General features: G+C 40.6%; 1 protein-coding gene across 2 annotated transcripts; it reads right to left on the bottom strand.

The window, feature by feature from the left end:
* Nucleotides 1–1,709: 1,709 nt before the first annotated feature.
* Nucleotides 1,710–25,045, bottom strand: LOC114450681 (calcium/calmodulin-dependent protein kinase type II delta chain-like). 2 transcript variants are annotated; one of them, XM_028428954.1, is made up of 13 exons: nucleotides 24,807–25,045; nucleotides 19,612–19,714; nucleotides 18,509–18,592; nucleotides 16,714–16,808; nucleotides 15,097–15,219; nucleotides 14,935–15,018; nucleotides 14,734–14,776; nucleotides 13,015–13,055; nucleotides 6,535–6,583; nucleotides 3,485–3,560; nucleotides 3,306–3,400; nucleotides 2,980–3,205; nucleotides 1,710–2,891 (listed from the first exon to the last, which is right to left on the bottom strand). In XM_028428954.1, the coding sequence occupies exons 1-13, from the start codon at nucleotides 24,972–24,974 to the stop codon at nucleotides 2,888–2,890; spliced, it is 1,191 nt and encodes a 396-aa protein (XP_028284755.1). In that variant the 5' UTR covers nucleotides 24,975–25,045; the 3' UTR covers nucleotides 1,710–2,887. The 2 variants fall into 2 exon arrangements, with proteins under 2 accessions (XP_028284755.1, XP_028284756.1); XM_028428955.1 differs by lacking the exon at nucleotides 24,807–25,045 and adding an exon at nucleotides 23,143–24,800.

Genomic DNA, 25,045 nt, shown 5'->3' with positions numbered 1-25,045 from the left:
ACATGATAACAGGATAGATGGTGCTAAATGTTCTCTTTGAACAAATTTTGTTTTTCTTTTTGTCTTCTTAAAATGAGAATTCTATTTTTCCTGTTGCAATATTACCTTACACTTCTCTTTGTGGTCATTTATTTATAACTGCACTGTTTAGAGAATTTACACATACTTGCAGACACACACACCAAACTGAGCCAGACATGTCTTAAACACTTGTGAATTTGTGTGACATTACTATGACTATTAATAATAAACGCTTTTTGATAAATTCAGTATTATTTGTCAGATATTTTTTCATCTTTTAAGGTTGAAATAGTTTTTAGAATTATCCATGTCATCTTTGAGCCAGGGCCTTTTTTTGACATTCTGTTATTTCCTGTTTTATTTTGAAATTACAGACTTCCCATCTCAAGTGTCCGGCCTTCTCTTCCTTGTGTGCGCCTGCCTCCTGCTGATTACTTGCCCTCCCTAATCTGTGTCGCCCTCATAGTCCCTCCCTCCCTCGTGTATTTAGAGAGATTTCTTATTAGTTAGTGTTAGTGTGACCCAAAATATGAAAAACACATAAGGCTTTATATGATTTTTGGAATCATCACATTTTGCTGCTGTACCTGCTGCTGGACCTGCTATATTCTTTGGACATACAGCACTGAACAGCTGTTACCAAGCTCATCAGTGTTAGGCCTGCCTGACTACAGTCTAACTTTCACACAGACTAGGAGCTGCTTTATGACCTCTGTGCTTACACAACAATATGCTGACAAAAGCAAGCCTATTGCATAATATTCCTCCAGGCTTGACCTGGTCTGTTACAGCTGCCTCCACAAGCATCTGCCTCTGTGCCCCATACAGTCTCAGTATTATCACTGCAGAAACAAAAACTCACATGTCATCTTCTAGACATCTATCCTGCACATAACAATAGAGCATTGTACTACTCTGAATCCATCCACTCTTTTACTCACAGCTGAGGATGGAGAACCTCATAACTGCGTTGCTGAAGTAGAAAGGAGTGTGTTGCCAGGACCAGACCTCAAAGACACACATTTGTAATGCTGACATGACAATGTTTGTAGATGGTTCTTGTCAGAAGAACCCGGATGGTACTAATGCAGCTGGTTACTTTTGAAGTCCTGAACTCCTCACCACTACCAGCTCCAGGTGGTGGAAAAACAGTGTACAAAGGCTTCTACATTTACAACTAATACAAAAAGCACTATTTGAATAGGAGCCAGCCCCTGGTGGCCGACGGCGGTAGTGCAGCTTAAGCTACTCCCATATTGGTCTAATTTTTCAGCCCAGATTGTGGAATTTATACACACACACGCACACGCACACACACACACACACACACACACACACTTCACATAGGCAGGTACAGAGGGTATTTATACATAGACATGCATGAGTCGTGACAGGGGTCATATACTGTACACAAGGGAAGAACCTAATGCTAACACTGTTCCCTGTATAAAATAATGTGACTGAAACAAAGCCATATTGATATTTATGGCACCAAGTGACCATGGCAGTGTGATAGCAGGGTGCATACACTTTGTATGGTCAAGTTGATGGACGGGCTAAATTCCTGACATCCAGGTCTTAGAAGAATAAATACCTAAAACAATAAAAAGCAGACTCATATTATATCATATCCACTGGCCGCTACCATTTGTCTTGAGAACACAAACACATTGAGGAAAAACATGTGGTTGTTTGGCATAAATCACACGTTTTATTTGAGATTTCTTAAACATACATCAGGCTTGTCCCATCACTTTACAAAGATAAAACAAAGTGTGTTCTGTGTGATGCACAATGTGACTAAACTAAAGAACTGCTTAAAAAACACCCTGTGACTTCCTGTCCTGAAATTATTTCCATTTTTCCCCCAACATATATTTTACAACGCTCCCAGGCATTCCCCTTTATTGTGACACGTAATGAGATGAACTAACTTTTCAGTCATTTCCAGGACTGAGCAGGTCTGAAATGGTGTCTATGTGAACAGAATTCCTCTATAAAGTGGTCCAGTGTAAACGTGTTGTGTGCAGGGATCACTGTGAAAACACAAATGTTAAAAGGGCTTAAAGGAAAGCCATGATCATGATAGGTGGAGGGACAAGCATCAATATCACAATATAAAATGTAAACAAAACAACAGAACTGATAAAATTCACATCAATACCTCCTTATTGTATGAAAATATGATCTGACCGGTAAGAGTCACAGAATGGCCTTTAACATTTCTATTCTACAGTTTACATTCTATCTTAAAGAGGCTCTTCTCACATGCTGCTCTGTGATGACGGAGGTCCACGCGCACAAAAGATGTTTCCCTTTTTTTACACGTGTACTTTGAATTCCTAGTAAACAGACAGGATCTGTAAAAACCGGCTTCAGATGCTAAAGATCGAGCGAAGAGAGCAACTTACATCAATTACCAAAACATCACCAAAACAAAGCAAGCGTGTGTCTGAGCTTCAATAGATGGCAATTCTGAAAAGATACATGAGTTAAAAAGCAGATATGTGATATATTGGTCATCGTGCCAGAAAAGGCAAAAAACATCACGATAGCTCCATGTTCACCAGCCCGCTAAAATGAATCCACTTCTATTTAAAACATACCGATCTAAAAATGAATAAAACATGCTGCTGATAGACAGACCCTGATACCAACACCACACTCGCACTAAAAATCAAAGACTTCTCTCCCTCTGTTTTGTTTTCCCATAATCATCAGTCCAGCAGTGACAATATGTAAACAACACACTGAGAGCGGGGCGGAGCTCTAGCAAAGGAGGGTGGGAAGATTGGCTTAAGGGAGTTTGATGGACGATGGGGATCTGGTCAGCTGAGTGTTGTAGGCTGGAGGTGGGTTGAAGATCTCAGCTGCAAGATCAGAGCAAGACAAATGACTCTCTGAGAAGATCCTGATACTACAACTCAGAACTATTCAAGGCTCAGAGCAGAGACCTACTTGGTGGGCACAGTGGGAGAGCCAGAGCGGTGGAAGTGGATGTTCTGCCACTTGCTGTCGCGGCGGTGCCAGATGCGGGTCTCCTCCGACTGCATGGTGCGAGGCATGCCGTTGCTGTCGATGTACTGGGTGAGGCGGATGTAGGCGATGCAGGCGCCCTCGTCTCCAATCAGGTGGACGTGGGGGTTGAGCAGGATGGTGTGGATGGGCTTCCCCTTGGACAGAGCTGCAGAGAGTCTACCTTTAATGCTAGCTCCGCTACCTCAACAAGTCTCTCCACAATCAAGTTTTGATCATGTCTGTGTAGTGCAGAATATTTTTTTTACCATTCTCAAAGTAGAAGCGGTGAAAGTCTGTTCCCTCCACCAGGTTTCCCAAAGCCTCAGGCTCAAAGGACGTGAGGCCAGGATCACAGATCTTCCTAAGTGTCACATTAAGCAGCCATATTAGAGAAGATGACACACGGTGAAGTGAAATACAGCAAAGAGGAACATTCTGAACTGACGTGTAAGCCTCAAAGTCTCCGTTGTTGATGGCCTCAATCAGCTGCTCGGTCACTTTAATGATCTCCTGCTTACGAGCTGAGAAACAAACAAACACACAGAGGTTATCAGGGATACACACACTGCATATGCTTAATTAAAAAATTGACCAACATGGAACATGGGGACAACACCGCTCCAACATCACAACATCAGAGGCTCACATCATTTTTCAGAACCACACATGGAAATGAAGGAGGTTAGTCAAAATGGTTCGTCACACGACAACATCAACGTTACCTTTCATGCTAAGTAGGTAAGCTAGGAAACAATGAGTGGAAAGAGTAAGTGCTGTTGTTGCAGCTGTAAGAGCACCCACTACTTGACAGACATGGTGAAGTCAAAATGCAAACACACACTCACACACATACATTTACCTTCAACACTGCTGTTCCCAGTTAACTGAACACTTACAGTTTGCTGCTGGGCAGAGAGTCCCTCAAAGGAGACTAACACCAAAAAGCTAACTGCAGAAAGGTGGAACATGCTGCTGTCTGTGTTTCACCTGTGAACTAACAGGTTTACTGCACACAGGATCCAAACTCTCTTTGTTCATTGGCTGTCTCTGCAGAAGGCCTGACACAGCTGAAACACTGATGGTTGGACTTTACTTTGTAAATAGCAAACTGTACACATGGACTAGATTTTCAGATATGGGGACAACATAGGGTCTCTGTGAGACCTGGTCTTACATGTATTTACATGTTCTTCCTTCATTCAACAAAATTTAAACACAAGTAATGGTGTTGACTTTGTAGCATATGTGCAGTGGAGAAAAAAAAAACAATATGGAGAAATACATTTACATGTAGCAGGTAGTGACAATAAGACAGAAAATGTGTTGATCCGTGACATCATTGTTCAAAAGAAATCCAACAAAAACGCACACAAGTAAACTTTACACCATAAATACACCGTGTTTCACGAGAAAGAGAGTTTTACTGTGTAGTCTACACATTTTAACCAGCTCAAACCTCAGACAATGACGTCCTGAAGTCCTCACAATGTCAACTAAAACTTGTGCAGGAAATACTGCACACTTGTGTCATGAATGTTTCTGACCAGCAGGTGGTGCTGTCACACAGCAGTTCTGTCGAATGCTGCTGAGGTGTGGTTCTGTTGAACCTTGGTATCAGCAAATGTTTTAAAAACAGTGAATCTACAGCTACATCTTAGATAAATTTATAACACTGCTGTGTTCAAAAGTTCAAATCAAGACAACTGGAAGACATGTCTCCACTCCCTGCCCCTAATGACTTGTAAATTGCTAGTAGAAGTCATTAGCATAAAGCTAAAAAGCCTTGCAGTCTCCTCTCTGTCATACAGGAATGGGACTTACACTGGGAATTGGTGGGGCCCTGTGGCACCCTGTGCTGGGGCCTGGGGCCCTGCATGGGTACTTGATGGGGGCCACAGTGACATGTGGTGGGATGGTCAGAGAACAAGACCAGAAATGAAGATGTGAAGAAGAGGAGCAGGTAGGTGGCCACCAGTCCTCTCATGATGTACTGGCAGCACTCCTCACCACTGGGCCAAACGCTTGGAGAGTACCAGCAGGAGGAGAGAACGGAGGAGAAAGAGGAGGACGAGGAAGAGGAGGACGAGCGTGAGGGGGGAGGTGAGACAGACTGGGAGGAGCAGCGGTGGGAGGTGGGGTGATCTAAGTGCTTAAGGTGCTTGAGGTGATATATTTTGGGAGTGGAGGAGCGAGAATGTGCTGAGATGAAAAAAAAGGAAATGAGATGGAGAAAAGGAAAACGTGAAAACATCAAGAGCATGCAGGAAATGAGCATTTGTTCAGAGCCTTCAGTCTTCCACAGCTAAGAACAAATCACATGGACAAAAGCTGGGAAGGACAAACAGTAAGACAACTCAGCTCCAAGTATTAAAGGGACAGTAACAGAGCTAGCTTCATGTCTTTGCTGTATAGCTACATTCTATATATGTGATGTGTGAGGTTACAATCAGGTTACAACAAATATATGCTAATGTTGCACTAACATGTAGCCACCAGCCATCAACCACCAGCCACCAACCACCACCTTTATATCTTCTCATTTCCAGATGTAGAAACCATGATTAAAAGCTGAATCCTTTTTCCTCTCTGCAAGTGAATCTCTGATTAAGGCCACAACAGCCAATATAAGATGACATGAATGAATAAGAAGAAAGACACGATGAGGTGGAAATGTCTTTTATGGAATGCTATCATAAGTGGAGCAGTGTAAAGCGATTTCAAAGCATCACTCAGTATGGTCAGTGGAGCATTGAGGATCAGCCATGTATAACAAAGGCGGCCATTGTAAAGGGCAGTGTGGTGTGCTTTGATGGGCCTGTGTATGTACATATGCTGGCATGCACGCACCACGCCATATCTGAAACTGAGGAGTCTCTAAAATGACAAATGTCAAAAAAACATTAAGAGCTGTAATCCTGTTTCTCTGTTCTGTTAAAGGTCACTAACAGAAAAACAGACACACAATCACAAATCGATTCCAGGCTTCAGACCACCTAACCTTCTCACTGTTTTACCCACTGTGGCCATTGTCTGGTGAGTATAAGCAGACAATAGGTGACAAATGATGTATAACTGTCCAGGGTCCCATGTAGGATCACAATAAGCAGGTATTGCTTTTAAACTGGCCTAAAACAAACTTGGACATAAGCAGCTATCCTTATATTGTAATACAGGAAGGACTTGATGCTCTTTGCAAAATAGGACGGATAGGCAAAAATATTCCCCCCCATCTGTCAGTTACTTTGTGGTCATTTATTTAAACAAAGCTCTGAAAAACCACCTGTAGTTCTGCAGAAGAATTATACATGATATGAAGCCAGAGACACACAATGACACTACAACATATTCATGCAACAGGCACAAGCAGTCAAAGAGGTTTTGTCCTGTGAATTCATTAGCACAAACATAATAATAATAATAATAATAATGTGTGGAAGCACACTGTGGAAAAAAAGAGTTTTAATGAGGTGCTGTATGAAGTGTGAACTTTCCTACCTCTGACGTCCTCGTCCTCAATGGTAGTGTTGGCACTCTCACTGGACTCCTGTCGAACCACAAATAAGAGGAGCTGTGAGTAAAAGCGGCCGCACATGAGGGCACAAACCACAACAGGCGCCGGAGGTATAGACACAGCAGGTCAGGTTAGCATCATCCGCCGGACTCTAACCTGGGTCAGACTTTCAGCACGCTATCACGCAGATTGTGATAAGGACTTTAAATAGGATGATTATATAATGTATCATAGAATTTTAATATTAGTTTTCTTGTTGGGGTTATTACTAATTTATACTTTCCGTATCCCCGTATCTGCATGCTTTAAAAAATAAAACGATACCATTAAAATTCACTTTGATGGTCCATCTTTATATATGAATATATAAATGTGGCACGGACACAGAGAGTATTCACCTTTAGGAATAGTCACAATATTGCAAGTGATAAGCTAAGCAAACAACTGCACACTCTTCATGTATAACTATGCACAAAAACACAGTTTACAGTACCACACCATCATGTCACTGCACAAAGCAAAAACTATGAGCATGCACACTGCATTTTATGGATTATACATGATCATGTAGATCCATATGTCTGCATAGGCACATCACCTCCACACAGTAGATTCTGCTAAGGATTTAGCTTTGAACAATCTTTGGTGTCCATGCCGCTGCATGGTCTTTATTTGTTCTGACAGCATGCATAATCCCTTTGTCACACAACTGTGAGACTGATGTTGTAATGACAATGCTTCTGAAAGGTTAATAAGTCACACCTCATGGAAGATTACGACCTCCGTATCATGACTGCATAAATATTAAGCAATACACATAGCTGTACAGATGACCTTTATGTGAAAGAATTACATGCAAAATTTGATAACATGCAATATTTAACAGTATCTTGTTTCCTCGCATGAGTTTTTAGAACAACACAAACGTCACCAGCAGCAGCTACTCTAAACAGTGCACACATCAGCAGCAAGCTACAGCTTCAGACCAGCATCTGCTCGGCCGTATACCTTGTTTCCATCAGCTGGGTTGTGGATAACAGTGGTTTGAGGCTCCTTATTTGAGATCGGTGGAGAACCAAAGTGAGTGAGGAAGTAAGAAAAATGAAGAAAAATAAAAGCAGCAAAGAGTTGGACAAAAATATTTGCTATTTGGAGGGAAGGGAGCTGTAACTAAAAACGGATTCACTACAGCGACTGTAGCACTGTCATACACAGATGGAATGATATGGAAGCAGTGACCATCAAGCATTATGCAATATATACCAAGTCTTTCACCACAGATAATCAAATTTCACTCAGCAGTGACAAAAAGATGACAAACTCCCCTGTTAATAGTCCTGAAAGGCTTACATGACACATCAAACGTACGTACCAGTGTTATTGATAAGAGATCCAAAAGGGAACTGAGAGACACTGTCAGGGTTTGCTAGAGTGATCTGTGACTGTGAGTGTCTCTACTCTACTTATTTATGAATATACCAGGAAGTAGAAATCTTGGATTGGACAGTGTTATGTATGATTTGTTTACTCACCGCAACTAAAATGAAAGGGCTGTTATTAAAACATGTGACTTAATGTTTTAAGGAGCTGGACAAGGTGATTAGCTTAGCTTAGCATAGAGACTAGAAGCAGACAGAAACGGGTAGCATTGATCTGTCCTCACATCTCTCTAAATAAAGCCTTAGCCCATTTGACACTGATCTTCTTCATCTACAGTAACACTTGGAATCATAATGGTGTCAACCAAATATTTTCAAAATATTATTTTTACAGGTCAGTTGTTAAGAAATATAGAAAAGAAAAATAAGGTGTGATGTTTTGTTCCCAATTCAAGTCTTGACAAACGTCTTTCTCATTAAGTTAAGTAGCTTAGGGTGGAGTAATAAAAGTATGACTTTTCAGAAATGCAGTGTTAAGTCCACTTTGTACAATTTCTTTTGGTACACTGTGAATGTATTTAACATTATGTCTAATAATTATTTACACCTCCTTCCAGCTAGAAGACAAAATATTGTTTATTTTAAAAAGTGGTTTATTTCAATTGTTTTTATTTATTTATTTAATGGGGGGAAAAAATCTATTATCACTGATGTATCAGCATCAGCGTTTGTGTTGGTCAATAACCTACTGGTAATTAAAAACTAAACAGAAAAAGATGCTTATGGATATTTAGATGTCTCATCATCACATAGTTTAAAGTTCTTTAATCCTAGTGTTTATAATAAACATAATATTATTTATTTAAATTAGTGTATATATGTAACAACATATTAAAGCACTTTACTCCCAATAAAACATCCATGTCAGTGACAACAGTTCAGTGCTGACAGCAAAGGCTTTGACTGTGGCTGCAGAGTATTATCCACAGTTAGCATGCAATGGCCCCTGTGCCATTGCAGTCATCATCAACAACAAAGGAGAATGTAGCCCAAGTACAGCAATAAAGCAATCCAGAAGTACATGTGGACAGCTCATGTTACACTACACATATGTGTGTGTGGAAAAAAAGTGGGAAAAGTTCAACATAGCTGTGTGATTGGGACAGATGTTCAGTTAGACACACACACAGCCATGCAGACACACGGGCAGCAAGGCAGGCAGACAGTGTACCAGAGAAGGAGTGGGGACAGGCTCTTTGGGGCTGGTGACCACATTGGCCTTGTTGTTGATCTGGAGGGACAGAGTGGACAGACAGGTAGACAGATGGGACAGGGCAGAAGTGACAAGTCTTAGTGTCCAAGCATTCGCTCTTCACGCTGTAGAGGGAAAAGTGGAACATTGTGCTTGAAGAGTTCTGAGAGACTAATGAAATAAAGTTTCTTTAATCAAACCTTCAATCATCAAATGTTAGACAGGAGTTAATAAACCAGGGAGCGCTCTTATTAGAACTGATAGAGCTGAAGAGAGACAGACAGCGGAGGGAAACAAATGACCCACTTACTGAGGAGAGGAAGGAGTAATTAGGTAGAACTCAAACTGATGTCTCTACTTGTTGCATGAGTGCTGACCTCGGCCAACATCACAGTGAAACCACAGCAGAGTATTTAACCTGTTCATGTTTGCAGCATCATAGGAAGTTATACAAACAATAAGTTGTACACTGTGAACTTCAGTGAAAGAAAACCACTGAAAACAACCTTGATTATCTCATTGTTCCATGTAAAACAACACATCACCACTAATAAGAATAAAAAGTAGGATAAGAAGGGAATATCCAGTAACAGCTCCCAGCAAAACAGAAAACAGGAAATGAATCAGCATCATCAAGAAATTCCTTGTATACAGTGTGACATGGAGCAGCTACTGCTATGGCTGTAAAGTACTACTGTGCATGTGTTAGTCTAACACTATGGTAATATTTAGCTTAGCATCTATTGGTGAAAGAGTGGCATCAGATCATCATCAGATCAGATAATATTATCCACAAGGCACTATAGTGACAAAAATCTACACCCACTAAAACTTGTTGGGGCTGGGGACACACTACACTATATGACTCTTATTTTCATCAACGCACAAATGTGGAGGCATAATACTCTGCAGATATTGGGACTTCGATCTGATATCAGTATATAAGATATCAGATGATACCTGATATTAGCACGTCAGGTATCAGCAAAATCTTAACTATCCCCTAATATGCCGCTATTTTCCACTTTATTTTTATTTTGCCAATGTTTCATATTTTGTTAATAAACGTATCTGGATTGGTTTGTGATTTAGCTCCTGATGATTTGCTTTCATGACTGATGCTGATCGATAACTGCACCAAAGTGTCACCATCATAGTCCAGAAACAAATAAACCACCTTATCTTTGAGGGATGTCCTACTGTGCCTCCCCAGCCTGAAGCTGGATCCATACTCCGCGAGACAAAGAGCGGAGAACGCGCTCCACGGGTGGTAAGAGATACAAAAAAAGGTCTTTTCCGCACTGAGGTACCATACTCCGCGAGACGCGTGTGTGCAGAACTCCTCATACGGCCCTCCCACTAAACTATAAGGAAAGACTTTACTGAGTTTTTTAACACACCACAAGGACGTGTGCCATGGCAAGAGGGCATTATACAGAGAGGGGGCCTGCAACAGCGTGAGATGTCCGGCGATGAGTTGTGAAAATGCGACATTAAAAGTAACAATAGCAAAGATTCAGTGTTTGTGCCTTTATGACCACATTTGCACATCTACTGTGTTCCAATGTGCCTGCGATACTTCAAACTGTCCGGTGATGAGCTGTGAAGATGCGACATTAAAAGTAACAATAGCAAAGATATACAGACATTGTTAACGAGCCTGTTATGCCCGGGTATGTAGGAGTATATAGAATGGTAATAACAGTCACCATCTGGTATGTGTGAACGGCTGTCTGGAGTTATTGGTGACAAATCACCCTGACTTGCCTTTCTTTCTTTCTTTTATTGCTCATCATGCAAAACCAGTATGGTCTTATCTAAATCTGTTGAATCAGTGCTGTTTATACACCTACCTATATACCTGGAGAGGCTCTTGCGCTTCTCCACTTTCATCACGCCCACAATAAATTCCGACCAATCACAGCATGGTTGCCGCACAGCCTTGAAAGACAAAGTTCGGCCCGGACCCTGTGCACAGGAGTGCGGATCAGCGGGCGGTCAGAGACAAAAAATGACGTCATTTTGTGGGCGTAACGTCTGCAGGGGGGGGAAATGTCTTTGTCTCGCGGAGTATGGATCCAGCTTGAAGCAGCTCTGGAATTTCAATAAAATAAGGTTTCTATGGCTAGCTACCCACTGCAGGTTTCAGTGTGGCTAACAAGCAGCAGCAAGCTCAGGCCTACCCTCAAAGGTTCTGTACCATCCGTCTTCCTTCTCTGCAGCGCAACACAATGAAAAAAACTGAATCCGTTTCACTCACACACTCTCTCTCTAATTTATGTTTTCACTCTAAAAACAAAATAGTTTTCAGTTACTGGACTTTCTTGCGAAAATACCTCCATCATACCACATAAATGAAAACAGTACCAGTGGTTTTTATGATTAAACAGTAATTAGTGGGACTGAAAAGACAAAAAAAGGCTGCCATTAGTGGGAGCTTATCAGCAGCAAAAGAAACATTAAACTTTCCGGTAGGCCAGACTAAAAGGAAGTGTTTTTAAAAGGGAAATAACTCAAAGCAGAGCTAAGAATAACACAGAAGAAGAGTCTGAAGGAGAAGCACTCAAAGATGAGGAAGCAGAAAAAGGGCAGACATCAAATCAAGTGATTGTGGTGCTTTTCTCACGCTTTTAGCTGATTGTTTTTAGCAACAGAAGGCCCTGATAATTCCACTGCACACACAGCAACACACAGCTCCCATTCCTGACTAACCTTTTTGGGAAGAATACTTGTTTGGCACATATCGGAATCCATTTGTGCACCAACATAGCACTGAGTCTTATTCTGGACAATGTAAATGGATAGAAACCATGACGCATATATGTTTTTTTAATCATGTAATAAAGCTGCACTGTCTGAGGTGGAACTTTTGATACGCAGCTGCACCATGTACAAATTTGGCTTAAGGTTGTGAGTTTGTTTTCTGCTTATGGTGAAGGCCAAAATCATTTCTCTACTATACTTCTCATTGTTGCTCTACTTATTATGATGTGAATGCAACAGCACACATGATGTAATCCACTGAACTTGTCCACATTTATGACATCTTGACAAATAACACAACCGGCACTGCAGAAATGAGTCCTAGTACCCAGAAATGTGTTAGCATTTTACCACTTCCTGTTCCCTCATTTGGAAGTCATCACCCACAGAGAAAAATGGTAATTGCCAACAAGTGGCTGTTGTCAGGAACAACAAAATTTGCTATGCTATACTGTGGTCATGTAACCACTTTATAGTTATATTTTTTCATATTATTTATAGAAGCAATTTTTGCTTAGGTAACCAGTCATCTTGGTTGGGTGCCAAAAATAAAAAAAAAAAACACATGTTGTGGTTGGCTTTCCACACAAGTCAGGGACACAAAAAAAACAGCATTCACCACAACAGAGTCAGGATGGTGGCTTTTTGTAATTTGGATGAACTAATTAAAGAATCTTTTAACACAGCTAAGGGAAACGTCTGGCTCATCAACCTCATCAAATAAAAATGAAATTGAACGCCAGATTTAGAAGCAGGGTGTGGAAACAGAACACACACACACATAAACATACACACACTCCTTGGTGGAGTCATATATGACAACAGAAGAGTGAAGCCTATCACCCACCCGTGAATCATTCTTTAATCATCACTTATTAGTTTCCAATAGTTTAGACAGCAGATGCTCCTCCTTCACACACACAAACACTGATTATTGGGACATTTCCATCACACCCACTCCAAACTTTTATAAAGAAAACCCAAGCTTCTAATTTTATCAATTTCAATGACTGCAGAACAGACACTTAAAGAGCTGTGCTGTGAAATATGCATGTAAAAGATGTACTTACTTTGACACCATCCGGTTTTTTGTTCAGTAGGCTCTTGGCTGCTGCAGAGACAAAGATAACAATGCAAGGAAATCAGTGGCTGGATGAAATTAACAAGCACACGCACCAGGTCTATTCAAGGCTGGCCAATTACTAGCAGCCTGAAACTGAGCCCTGGTAGAATTGGGAGCAGGAGAGAAAAAAAATGCAAATTTAGTCAGGAAATAAAACTTAGTGAATCATTAGTCCTGAACATGCAATTAGATTCATCTGAAAAACTACAGGAGAGCCTGTTTGGCAGCTGTGTCAAGGAAAGCACGCTCTTTTAGCTTCTGTGTGCTCACTTTCAGAAGAAGTGAGCTGGAATCATGCGGGTGGTGATTGTTTCTTCAGGTTTTTTGTGGCCATCTATGTTAAACATGCAGGGACAGTCTAAGAGACGGAGCAGATGATTGGTAGTGTCACAGAGAGCAGCATGGGGGTGGGGGACTTGGGTTTTTTTTGCATCATGTTCAACAGTGAGGGGTTTATTGACATGTGCTTGTTTAGTAAATGATATAGGCTTTGCAGTGACAGGAGACATCTTTTAGTGGCCATATTAGAGGAGCATGATGCCTCAATTGTGGAGGATGACATTACCCAGTGGTGCTGTAACAAATACTGTTAAACAGTGTCACTGACAAAATATGTTTGTATGTATTACACTGTATACATGACTTATATCAGGCTTTGTTAGAGGCTACACTTTGATTTTCATGTTATCAAATCACATGATGTGTTTTGGAAAAATTGTGAAATATTAAGTCAGGTGTTACTATTGAATTTCTAATCCTTGCAACTACAGTATGTGTTTTGAGATGCAGTCAATTTATGTATAATTTAGGTACAGTTAAGCCTGTTGTCATGAACAAATACACTATTTATAGAGGCCAAAACTGTTTTGTATGTAAACATATTTATTTCTCCTGTAATGCTGGATATTTAAACATGGAGGTCAATGAGGATTGACTCATTTTTGAAGCCATGCATGTGGCAGTTCCAATTATCTATGTGTGCAATACTACATTTTCATTTGTGATGATTGTACCTTTGTCCTCACTTTAGGGTCAAATATACTGCCACATGAAATGCAGTAAGCGTCTGTATGTCTGTAACATACGGTATTTTGTAAACAAAAAAAAAAAATGATGGTGTGCTTTCTTTTCCTGCAATATGGCCACCAATGGCTCCACTGTGTCAGCTGAAAGCTCTATACTGGGGCTTTGAGATGACAGGCCTCAGAACCAAACCTGTGCAGCGTAGTTTAGCACTGTGTAGGAGTGCCAGCTACACCAAGGACTCTTACCTTAAACATGAGTTACCACACAAGAGGAGGGAGGAAGAAAAAAAACAGTAAACACTGATGGCATGTTTACACTGATAGATAAATATTAATAAAAGAAGAAAAAGTAAGCTTTCTTGCTGTTATAAGGATATACAATCGATGATGTTTGACTAAGTTAAAATGGTTTGCCCTTTGAAAGGGATGGACTTGATTTGTTTGACCATTCAGCAGCTCAAAAGGGGAGGACAGAGAGAGCTTAATGGGCTCAAAAGGCCAGCACTCAAAAAGTAGCCCCATACATAAAAACAACCAAGGAAAACAACAGTGACATGTGGAGTCTCACAAAGAAATCAATATTTCACTTCGGACTGGAAGAAATGTGACATAAGCTGTCATTTTAACAGTTTCAGTCCTACCTGAGAAGTTGCGAGTGGCGAGCATAGTGGTCAGGATAGCACCCTAGAGAGAGAAAAATTGACAGCGAGAGAAGAGAAACGGTGTTTACACAGGTTAATGATTAGATATCCTGCTGCCTGGGACAGGATTTGGCTGATTTCTGTGGAGGAGTGTTTTTAGAAAGAAATACCCAAGTGGATATCAGCTCTGTGGTGAATTACCTTGAGTTTCCGTCTTGCGTTAAATTTCTTGAGGCACTCCACAGTCTCCTGTCTGTGCATCATGGATGCCACAGTGGAGCGTTGCTGCAGAAAGAGTTAATAAGACCGTTAGAAGACCTGGAGGCTTGGGTGTGGTCAGTGATGGTGGTTTGTGACACCTACGCAGATCCAGGGGTGTTTGAGCGCATCTGAGGCAGTGACTCTCTTGGCTGGGTTAATGGTCAGCATCTTGTTTATCAGGTCTTTGGCATCAGGGGTCACTGTGTCCCACTCTGGAGAAGGAAACTGTGGGAAGAATTACAACCAGGAATTTTCTTTACAGTGACGCATTTAGAGACTCCTTTGTCCCCTGATCCATCAAACTCTTCAACTCTGCTTTTGGCAGGAGGGAGAGAAGGAGGGAGGAGTACAGCCCGCCTGATACAACACACATGCAATAATTTATTATTATTAAGTGCAATAACTTGAATTAGATGAATTATATACAAACATTGCACAACCAGCATAGTTATTGATATGCTTGTTGTGCAATGTTTGTATATATATTCATGTTTTATTTTTTCTGTACTATTTTTACTGTACATATTCCATTACCATCTATGCTGGTGTGCAATGTTTGTAACAATTCCTCTTATCTTTTATTTTACTGCTCTATGTTCTATTTTATTCTATTTAACTCTGGTCTGACTGTCGGTGTTGTATATACTTGTCTATGTTTATGTTTGTTTATGTTTACTTAGCACCTTACATCTCCATATTTGTATCCATGTATCATATATTGTGCTCATACTGCGTACTGTACTCTTATTTTGGATTATAGTGACACTTATACTCTTATACTCTGTACTTAACTGCATTTAATGTAACTTGATACCTCTGGCACAAGAATTTCCTTCGGGATTAATAAAGTTTTATCTTATCTTATCTTTATCTTATTCTATTCTATTCTATTGGTACAGGGTCATTCATCCATTATTAGACTGAATTTCTTCATATTTGATACAAAAGTCGTACACTTTTAACACAGATAAGCTGATCAGAATATGCCGGTCATAGTTAAGCAGCAACTTTCAGGGCTCAGAAATGAAACTCCTGTGGAAGAATTGCAATTCACCCTGCAGCCTCTAGGGGCTGGCTCCATAATCAAGTCAACCTCCACAGACTTTTGTGTTAAGATGGCCACTTTACAGCAGTAATGAACATGTTTAGAGCCTGCTTCCATGACTGCCCGTCCACCTCGGCTTTACTCTGCATTCACCTAACATCCTGAGGGAGTTTGGCACAAATATTGGCCTAGAAAGGAGGCACTGACTATGCACTGACTGACCATGTTCTTGTTTCATCATCAAGTGTATCTTAAAGTGATCAGGAGGGCCTTTGAAGTTTTTAACTCTGACATTTTTCTATCTCTCTTTTCCTCCCCTCCTCCCACTGTCTGGCTGGATAAGCAGCAGAGAACAAACACTGTTTACAGAGCTACAGTCTGTCTGCTCTGTGACAGTTTTCCATTGAAAGAAATACATAAAAGGAGAGTCAGAAAGAGTTCACACCCTGTTATTAACAATTAGCACCTATCCCTGAAGTGCTGCTTAGACTGAGTGACCACTCAGACCATCCAACATTAAAAAGGTTCTCTTTGTACAAGCCTATTGATTTTCACATAATTTTGGCCTTTTGTGTGTAAAATGCTCCTTTTTCATAATTGTGTTATTGAGAAACAGTAAGAGAGCAAGAAAGAAGGAAAAAGGACAGTGTTACATGTGTCAGAGTGAAACTCACATCATAGGCACCAGCTTTAATCTGCTGATAAAGTCTGTGCTGGTCCTCGTCCCAGAATGGAGGATATCCCACCAGAAGAATGTAGAGAATCACCCCTACACACACAAAAACAGTTAAATTCAGTTTTATTTATATAGCACTTTTTACAATCAGAATTGTCTCAAAGCACTTTACAGAGAACCAAAGCCTGAACCCCCGTAAGAGAAACAGTGGCAAGAAAAAACTCTTATAACAGGACGAAACTTTGAGCAGGAACCGTGAATCACTAGTATGAATCGAGCTGATGAGAAATAAGGAGAGGTAAGAGGGGTTCCGGGGGACAGGGGACTGCTCAGTGGATCATGTTTGTGTCCCCTGACAGCGTCACATCTGTTTAATTTATGTTTCTTTAACCACTTTGGTCATTTATGTGTCCCAATGATGCACTGAGGTATCTGTACAGTCACTGTGTCAAACCTGCTCTATACAAAATAGGTTGTGACTGGCTGAAATGAGCTCAGATTGATGTGGGGACAGAGATGTCATGGTGGCAAAGATGTGTAATTTTGTGTTACTTTGCTGAAAAGTAGTTTTCATGATGCCCCCAACAGATCTAATGTTTAGTCACCTCTGCAGTGAAGCAGAAGCTTCAGCAGATGCATAATGTACATGTCTCATATTCACTGTTTCTACTGCACTTTTCCAGCTCAACGAAGAGAGTTCTATTTCCCCTATTTCCACATGTGCACGCTGTCAATGCAAACAAAAAACACCACATTAATGACTTCATTCTAAACTCTATTCCAATGTACAGCAGAACCATAGACATAATGATAATGATAAAACACAATACTCTGTAAAGTCTAAATTATGGACAGTGTGTTGTGTGACACACACTAAGTCCTTGTGTGAACAGTGTATTTGATTGGCTGGAGAGACGCCAGGAAAAGATGAAAGGCTCTCTATCTGATGATAACACACTTTGACCACAAACACAACACCGGCTATTGTTTCTGTGGACACGGTGAGTCAGCACAGGTGTGTTAAAAGAAGCATGAGTGAGTGTTTTACGCTGTGTTTGTGTCTGACATCTCAAGCCCTGGTGGCATGGCCCATCAGAAGTGTGTGTAATGAGTGTAGCTATGATTAATTTAAGAGGACAGGGCCCTCTGTACTCCTCTGTGGTACACTGACTACAGAGCAGAGCTCACTCACAGCAGGAGTAAGAGAGAACTAAAAACTGCATTCAAAAGTCAGTTGACATTAAAGTGACAGAGCCACCGGAGCCAGGTGTTTTGGTGAGAGGTGTATGAGACATGCTGGGTGTGTTCAGGTTTGATTTCATGCAAATGAACTCTCGTGAGTTTGCTGTGTGTGTAAAAGGTGTCAAGAGAACTTTGGTGCACACCAAACAAACTTTGTGCAATTGACAGGACTATTTTGTTTTTTTAATATAGGTGGCTAGCTAACCTGCTAGGCAGTTGTCAGTGACAGACACATCTACACAGCTGTGATGCTAACACTGCCCTATGTGCTGCCGACAGTGGTGAGAGTAATGTAATCTTAAAATCATTGACTATATTAAAAAGTTCTTTATGTCAGAATTAAAATATGTATTTAAATATGAGATTAAATTAAACATTTAAAGCATAAATTAGATTATTTATTTGATTTTATTAAAGATCATCTGCTTATTTTGAAGTAGTGTCACTCCTGATTGGTTGTTCCGAACCACACTTGTATTCAACTTACAATAATCTTCATTGAGAGGTTCGCCACAATCAAACTGAAACTGAATGTTAGCAGAATATCTCACCGCAGGCCCACATGTCCACCGGCTTGCCATAGGGATCTTTCCTCAGCACCTCTGGAGACAGGTACCCTGGTGTCCCAGCAAAACCTGAAACACACACATAAACATCAATCCGGGCTTCCTCTAAGTCTATCAAAACCTTGTTAGGGCTGTCTCCTAAAAGCCAAAGGTTTTACAGTAGCTAAGGCTCAGTGGTCCCGTAAAGTTTTGAGGTGAGGTTAACAAGCTCTGAGAAAGAAAAACACCCCTCTGTGGATATGTAGTTTGGCTCAGGACCAGCCTACTTTTGAAACAACCTCAAAGTACCAGCAGACCCCAGGGGCAATGAGACGTAGTACAACTAGTAGTATAAAGTCAGAACACAGAGTGAACTGGTTCCAGATGGAGGCTGCTGCTCAGGGAATAGACTAATTATTTCTGTGCTCTACAGGGAGAGAGAAATGGGCCTGATATCTATCCAAATCAAATATAAGAGCTAAGAGCTGTGGCACACCTAGTCTCTTTAGATAAGTAGATAAGGCTAAGATAGAATAGAAGACAGAATGGCATAGTTGTAGGGATTGGACGTTTAAAGAAATGAGAAACCTGGACATAATGTAATCCTTATATTTTAGACTTGCTGGACTATCAGAGCCCCTAACCTAGCACAGGAAGCGGCTGCTACAGAGTCACTCAGTCACTCTTTTGTTACAGGAAGCTTCAGACCAAACATGGAGATACAAACCGGACCAAAGCTAGCAATGTAGCATAGAGTTAGAGCAATAGAAAATAGTAGTGTTTTGTTATTAACAGCAATGTTACCATGTGAATTATCATTTATATTTTACTAGCACACACTGCCCTAGTTTGTTATCCATTTAAGTGGCTTGCCAATTTAGGTTTACCCTTGCCTTAATGCCCCTGATCAGCTCTTTTTAGCATTGTATCATCCATCCTATTTGGGACAAACAAAATGTTGTGTTTTACACAACATACCACAAAAATCTGAAAACAGTTTTGATGTTGAATGTTGTTTTATATAACTAGTATCATTATCAATGTATTAGTCACTGATACAATGTTCTGTATATCAAAAAGCATTAAAAATCTATAGTGAGTGTACTCACCAAACCATGCCTGCTGGTCTCCCTGTACTTCAATAGCCAGGCCAAAGTCTGCCAGTTTCACCGCTGCCCCCTTCAACTTACTGGCTAGGAGCAAATTCTCCGGCTTGGAGTGACAAAACACAGATAAAACACTTCAATATCTCAGACTATTGGAGTAATGTAACATGAGTGATATGCAGGCAACAGGCCCTAAGACTACAGGAGGGATTATTATAGCACAGAATAACACTGAAGACTGAAGCTAGAGTGTGCATGGTTCTGACTAAAAGCTTAGCTAAAGGCCAACTGTAGCAGCTCGGTCACAACAGATACATGTCTACTAGGAGGAAGGAATGTCAGCCGCTACATACACAGAGTAACCACAGACTCACACTGAGCCTGATTACAGTGTGCTTCAGTCACAGACCATGGCTGACCTCAGCCCGGCAGCAAGATGCCGGCTGCGCTCAAATTGAGTGTGCAAGCTTTTCTGGTAGAGACTGACAGCGTGAAAGAGACTGATGCCAAAAGCCCAGGAAAGAGAGAACAGGGGTTTCAGGTAAAAGGTTCGGGGAGGTTGAATAATGCATTTGGTGACATTTAGTTTTCTTGACGAAGTGCCAAGTAGGAAATCAGTGAAAATGACTCTAAAAAAATAACAACAAAAAGATGGGTTCCTGATCAAAAAGGAAGCTGCTTTTATTCTGCAACAATGACACCAATATCACTGCATCCAGTTGAGAGGCGGCAGATTACTATTTGACACAAAGAGCAGGAAATATTTCACACACTAGACTGTGCCATTTTACAATCATTGGCGCAACCTTCGTGGGCTACACATGTGGTTTATGTAGCACACACATCAACAATGATGAAGCCCCTTAACTGGGGCCCAGCTACTGTTTAGTGTGCCCAAAAAGTTTACATTCTATTTGATCACCACTTACATAGCCATGGCACTCTTACATGTACAGTACATGCATGTGCTGTCATTTAGCCAAAAATAAATGTAAGTTAGAGTCCCAAAATGACCCACTCTGTCCTCAACCACATTTACTAACTAGACAAGGAGCAAAGAGTAGAATACATATTGAATAACATGTGATGCCTCAGGCTTGCCTAAAGTCTAACGTAAGCCATAGGTTAAAAAAAACAAAAAAAAAACACAAATCCTTAACCTAAAACGCCACTTCCTGCTCTGAAATAATTTGTAGACGCTTTATGTTGTTACTTTTATAAAGATTGTATTATAACTTTATACTGTACTACAATAAAATATATTTATAATATGTAAAATGCAAAATTTGGAGAAATATTCTGGAACATTTACAGTTTCATTTAAAAAAAAAAATCTGTTATCTGTTCAGTGCCCGACTGTAAAACGTGCTATATAAACAAAATTGAATTTGAATTTTTTTTCTGTGAAAGTAAACAGACACGCAATTTAATGTACAAAAAGAGCTACCTCACTGAAAGAATTATTTAAATAAATCTGGATTTATTTATTATATAATGACAGTAATGTGTTATAGAACATCCACGCTTATTTGGATGAAAAAAACATGAAGGCAATCCATAAACACATGACCTATTTGTGATTTACTTCAATGACAGAATAATAGTTCTGTGTCTCTCAGAGTCTAACCATTAAGCTAGGTGCAGCTATAACTAGAAATGGTCCTGTTGCGAAAACTGATCAGCTGATTCACATTCTGGGACAATTTGTGGATGAATTCAGTTGCTATGTTGGTTATCTGTCTTATCTGTGCCTCTTAATGCTTCATCTCTACAGGCAAATGAAGTGAAACTGAATAATTCAAAGAAATATTTAAAATGGGAAAACAAACATAAAACACAGTCAAACCTTAAGGCAGATGAAGCCAATAAATACCCAGAAAAAAAACACTTGACTAATGCACATGCAGGATGTGGTCAACTACACAGACCTATTGGCTTACCGTACACACACACACTCATAAATACATGAGTGGTTCACTGGTGCACAGATTATATCAGGTTGATGAGGAGTTTTTGCTGTGCCCTTCTATAATAGGGCAATATATTAACAGGACATCAGCAGGAGGAGGAGGAGGAGCAGAAAGCTGTATTGTTTGCTCTGCTGTTTGTTAATTGTTGTGCTATTAGGGTAGACCAGAACTCTGTCACAGCTTTTGCAACAAAATCCAATTCTCTGCTTTATAACTTATCAGTTGTAATGTGGAATCGTGTCTAAATGTCAGACTTGCCTGTTTTAGTTTGGACTTTGTATTAACCATCTTTTGCACCAGCAGGCGACCGCCTATATTGCCTATGCTAAGAGCCAGCTCTGATAATAGCTGTAATTGGTGTAAACATTTTTGACTTCTGACCATGTACTATAGTGGCAATTTGTATCAGCTGCAATGCACTTTGTGCACATTAACTTGCAAAAAACCCACACCATCCTGGCAGTTTGTGGCTCCCTTCCCCTGGCATCATGGATTTTAGTACAATAGCGCCTTTTAGCTTAATTTATTCACTTATTACTTTGCCTTTTCTGCAGATCCTGTGAATCAAATTGTTCATTTTGTTCCTTAAAAATGTCCTTATCTGTTCTAGTCTAAGAGCTGGCCGACTGTATTGTGTTTTTAACATGGATTTGTAATCATTGCAGTGCACTTTGTTTCTAAAATTATTCATATTCAAACATCAATTTTCATTTAATATTAGCAGGAAAAGAAAAACCTATAGCACACAAACATTTTAGCATTGTCCACATACAGCGAGAGGGAGCACATGTATTACCAGAAAGCAGCTTGGTGACACATTGTGACATGGTATTTTGAGGCAATGTGCTCTGATACATTGCACAGGCTTTTAAAGCAGGTCACAGTCCTTCCGGTCTCCTCTATAAGGATATAGACTATTTTTCTAACCCCAATGGTGTGCCATTCTGGCCCCAAGATCACAAGTAAATCATGTTCATGGGCTAATAATTAGCCATGGTGGTGCTAAAGGAAAAACAGCTCAAATGCAGGCCTATGCACAATTACTGCTGCCCACAATGGTATGATGCTTGAAGACAGTGTGCAATACATCCATGAGTCTACTATGGCATGCTCTAAAACCCTTCAAAGAACTTCATAGGTGCAGGTAAGAATTGCTTTCTGGGGAGCCTGTATGTGCTTGCCCAACATCTTTATCAGGAAAAATAAAATCACATGAATACAGTACACACACAGAAAACACGGGTACTTTCCATAGTGCGTCTGCTCTGCAGCTTGCTTATTTGTTTTGGTTGTATTTGTTTGTCTTTGTGTTTCTGCAGTGAGCTGTGGCAGCTGCCTTGGCAACAGCCAATCAAAAGACACAAAGAGAGGGCATACAAAATACAAGCTCATTATTGCTGAAGGTACACCAAAACCTCAGACACCTGGGTTCATTTGATTGGCAAATTAGATACCCAAACTCAGCATTTAATCCAAGTAAAGTAGAAAAGCATGATTGCAATACAAATGTAGAAGTCTTAGTGTGAGGTCACACCACAAACAAGTCTTTACTGTGTCTACTTACCTTGAGGTCGCGGTGGACCACGCCCATCTGGTGGCAGTGGAGAACAGCCTCTAGGATCTGCTGAATGCAATGACTGCATGCAAACACCAGGGGGCCATGGGTTAGTGACAAGCTACCACTCACTATCTGTGGCTGAGAGCTGGCTTTGACACTCGGGGAGGGGGTGCACTGCTGGTCGTGTTATTGGAGTGTGAGAGAGTGAGAGCACAGCAATGCAGCTAACTAACAGGCCCACAGGCTATAATTAGGGCCAATTTGGCAAAATGGGCCATTTACTCAGTGTCCTGTGATAGACCCAGAAAAAATAACACAAACATACTGTTGCTGTGATTTTGTGCTCGGCTCCTCACACACACACGCAGCCAATTGTCCACCCGAGTCTCAAAGCTGAAGTGGTGTTAGATCCTGTCCAACTGGAGGCAGGACCATAAGAGAGGGAGGAGGCATAGGAGCTAAAAGAAGGTGTGGTTTCATCAGTGTTTGAGCATGTTTTGTTGTGTTATAGTCTGGAATTTAGATCAAAACCTTGATTTGAAACTGTACAAAAGTCCACAAACTTCTAATTAGATGATCAAAACTCTAAACATGTTCTAATCTCACTTTCAACACAAGTAAAGCTGGCCTCTATTAGCAGCTATTTGAAGTAATTTCCATCGGCTAAAAACTCATTACACTCTATGAATAACTGTTTACTGATAACTAGCTACTATTCAAAACCATGAATTGACATACATTATGTATTTATATCAAAAACATCAACAATGTTTTATACTTTGTATTCTGAATGAACTGAAGCTGTAAACAGTACTTATTACATCAGAATTAATAATAACTCACACAATAAGTGTTCAAAAACATGGCAGACAATTTGTATTATCCAAACTGTTACATGTCCGACCCGCAGCAGCTGGTGGGTCAATGAGAGGAGAGATTTTCTGTTTTTCTAATTGTCTCAATAAACCATGTTGAACTTTCTAAAAATTAAACCAAAAAATTTGTTAACACTTATATTTAATTATCCTTTAATTATCCTAAATCCTACAATACAGGGTGAGAGGCAAAGTGATCCATTTCCAGTCCATTTACATTTACATACACTTTATTATGGAGGGTTATGTCCTAAATAATACATATTGGTAGTTTGCGCTTGTTTTTAGCAGGGTGTATTTACTAGATTTTGTCCCTGCATTGGATGGACTTTTTTGTGACATTAGAGAAATTAACCAAGTCCCTAGGTGAACTGTTAACCAGTTCACATATTTGGATGTGAATGCAGTGTCATAAACCACCACACCTCCTTCCTCCTCACCTTCTCCTCCCTCAGGTCTCAGCCTATTGTGGCTAGCATGGACAGATGCTACATGCGCTTTGTGCCCTGGTATTAGGGAGAGGCAGGCCGTGATGACATCTATCAGCCCCCTCCCGACCTTACACCACCTACCACCTTCTCTCCAACAAACCTGCAAAGCAGCAGGTGGATCTCCTGTCAGGCAGCAACGCGTGATGGTGACAGGAGGAGGAAAAGGAGAAGGAGGGGGTGTGTTTTGTGGAGGAGGCTGTGAAAGGTTAATTGTTCAACTGATCAGGCAGTGCAAGAGCCAGGCAAGGTGCCACAGGTGGGGCAGGCCTGTGTCTTTTTACTGTAACCATGGTCACTTACTAACCTTTAGGTCCCTGTGCACTATGCCATTTATGTGGCAATGATTTACACTTTCTAGAATCTGCTGTATGCAGTGACTGTGGAGGAGAGAGAGACCAGCCAGAAGCAAAAAGGAGAGGAAGAGGGACAACATGTAAATGTCAGGAAACAAAGGAACAGACAGGCAGAACATACCAACACCTGATTGACAAAGGAAACACCCTGGAGGAACAGTTCAGCCTTCTGTTTGCTATCTTTTTAATG

Source organism: Parambassis ranga, chromosome 18, assembly GCF_900634625.1.
Source record: "Parambassis ranga chromosome 18, fParRan2.1, whole genome shotgun sequence".
Lineage (NCBI taxonomy): Eukaryota > Metazoa > Chordata > Actinopteri > Ambassidae > Parambassis > Parambassis ranga.
Note: the sequence above shows the minus strand (reverse complement) of the source record. Positions and strands in the feature narration are given on the sequence as shown.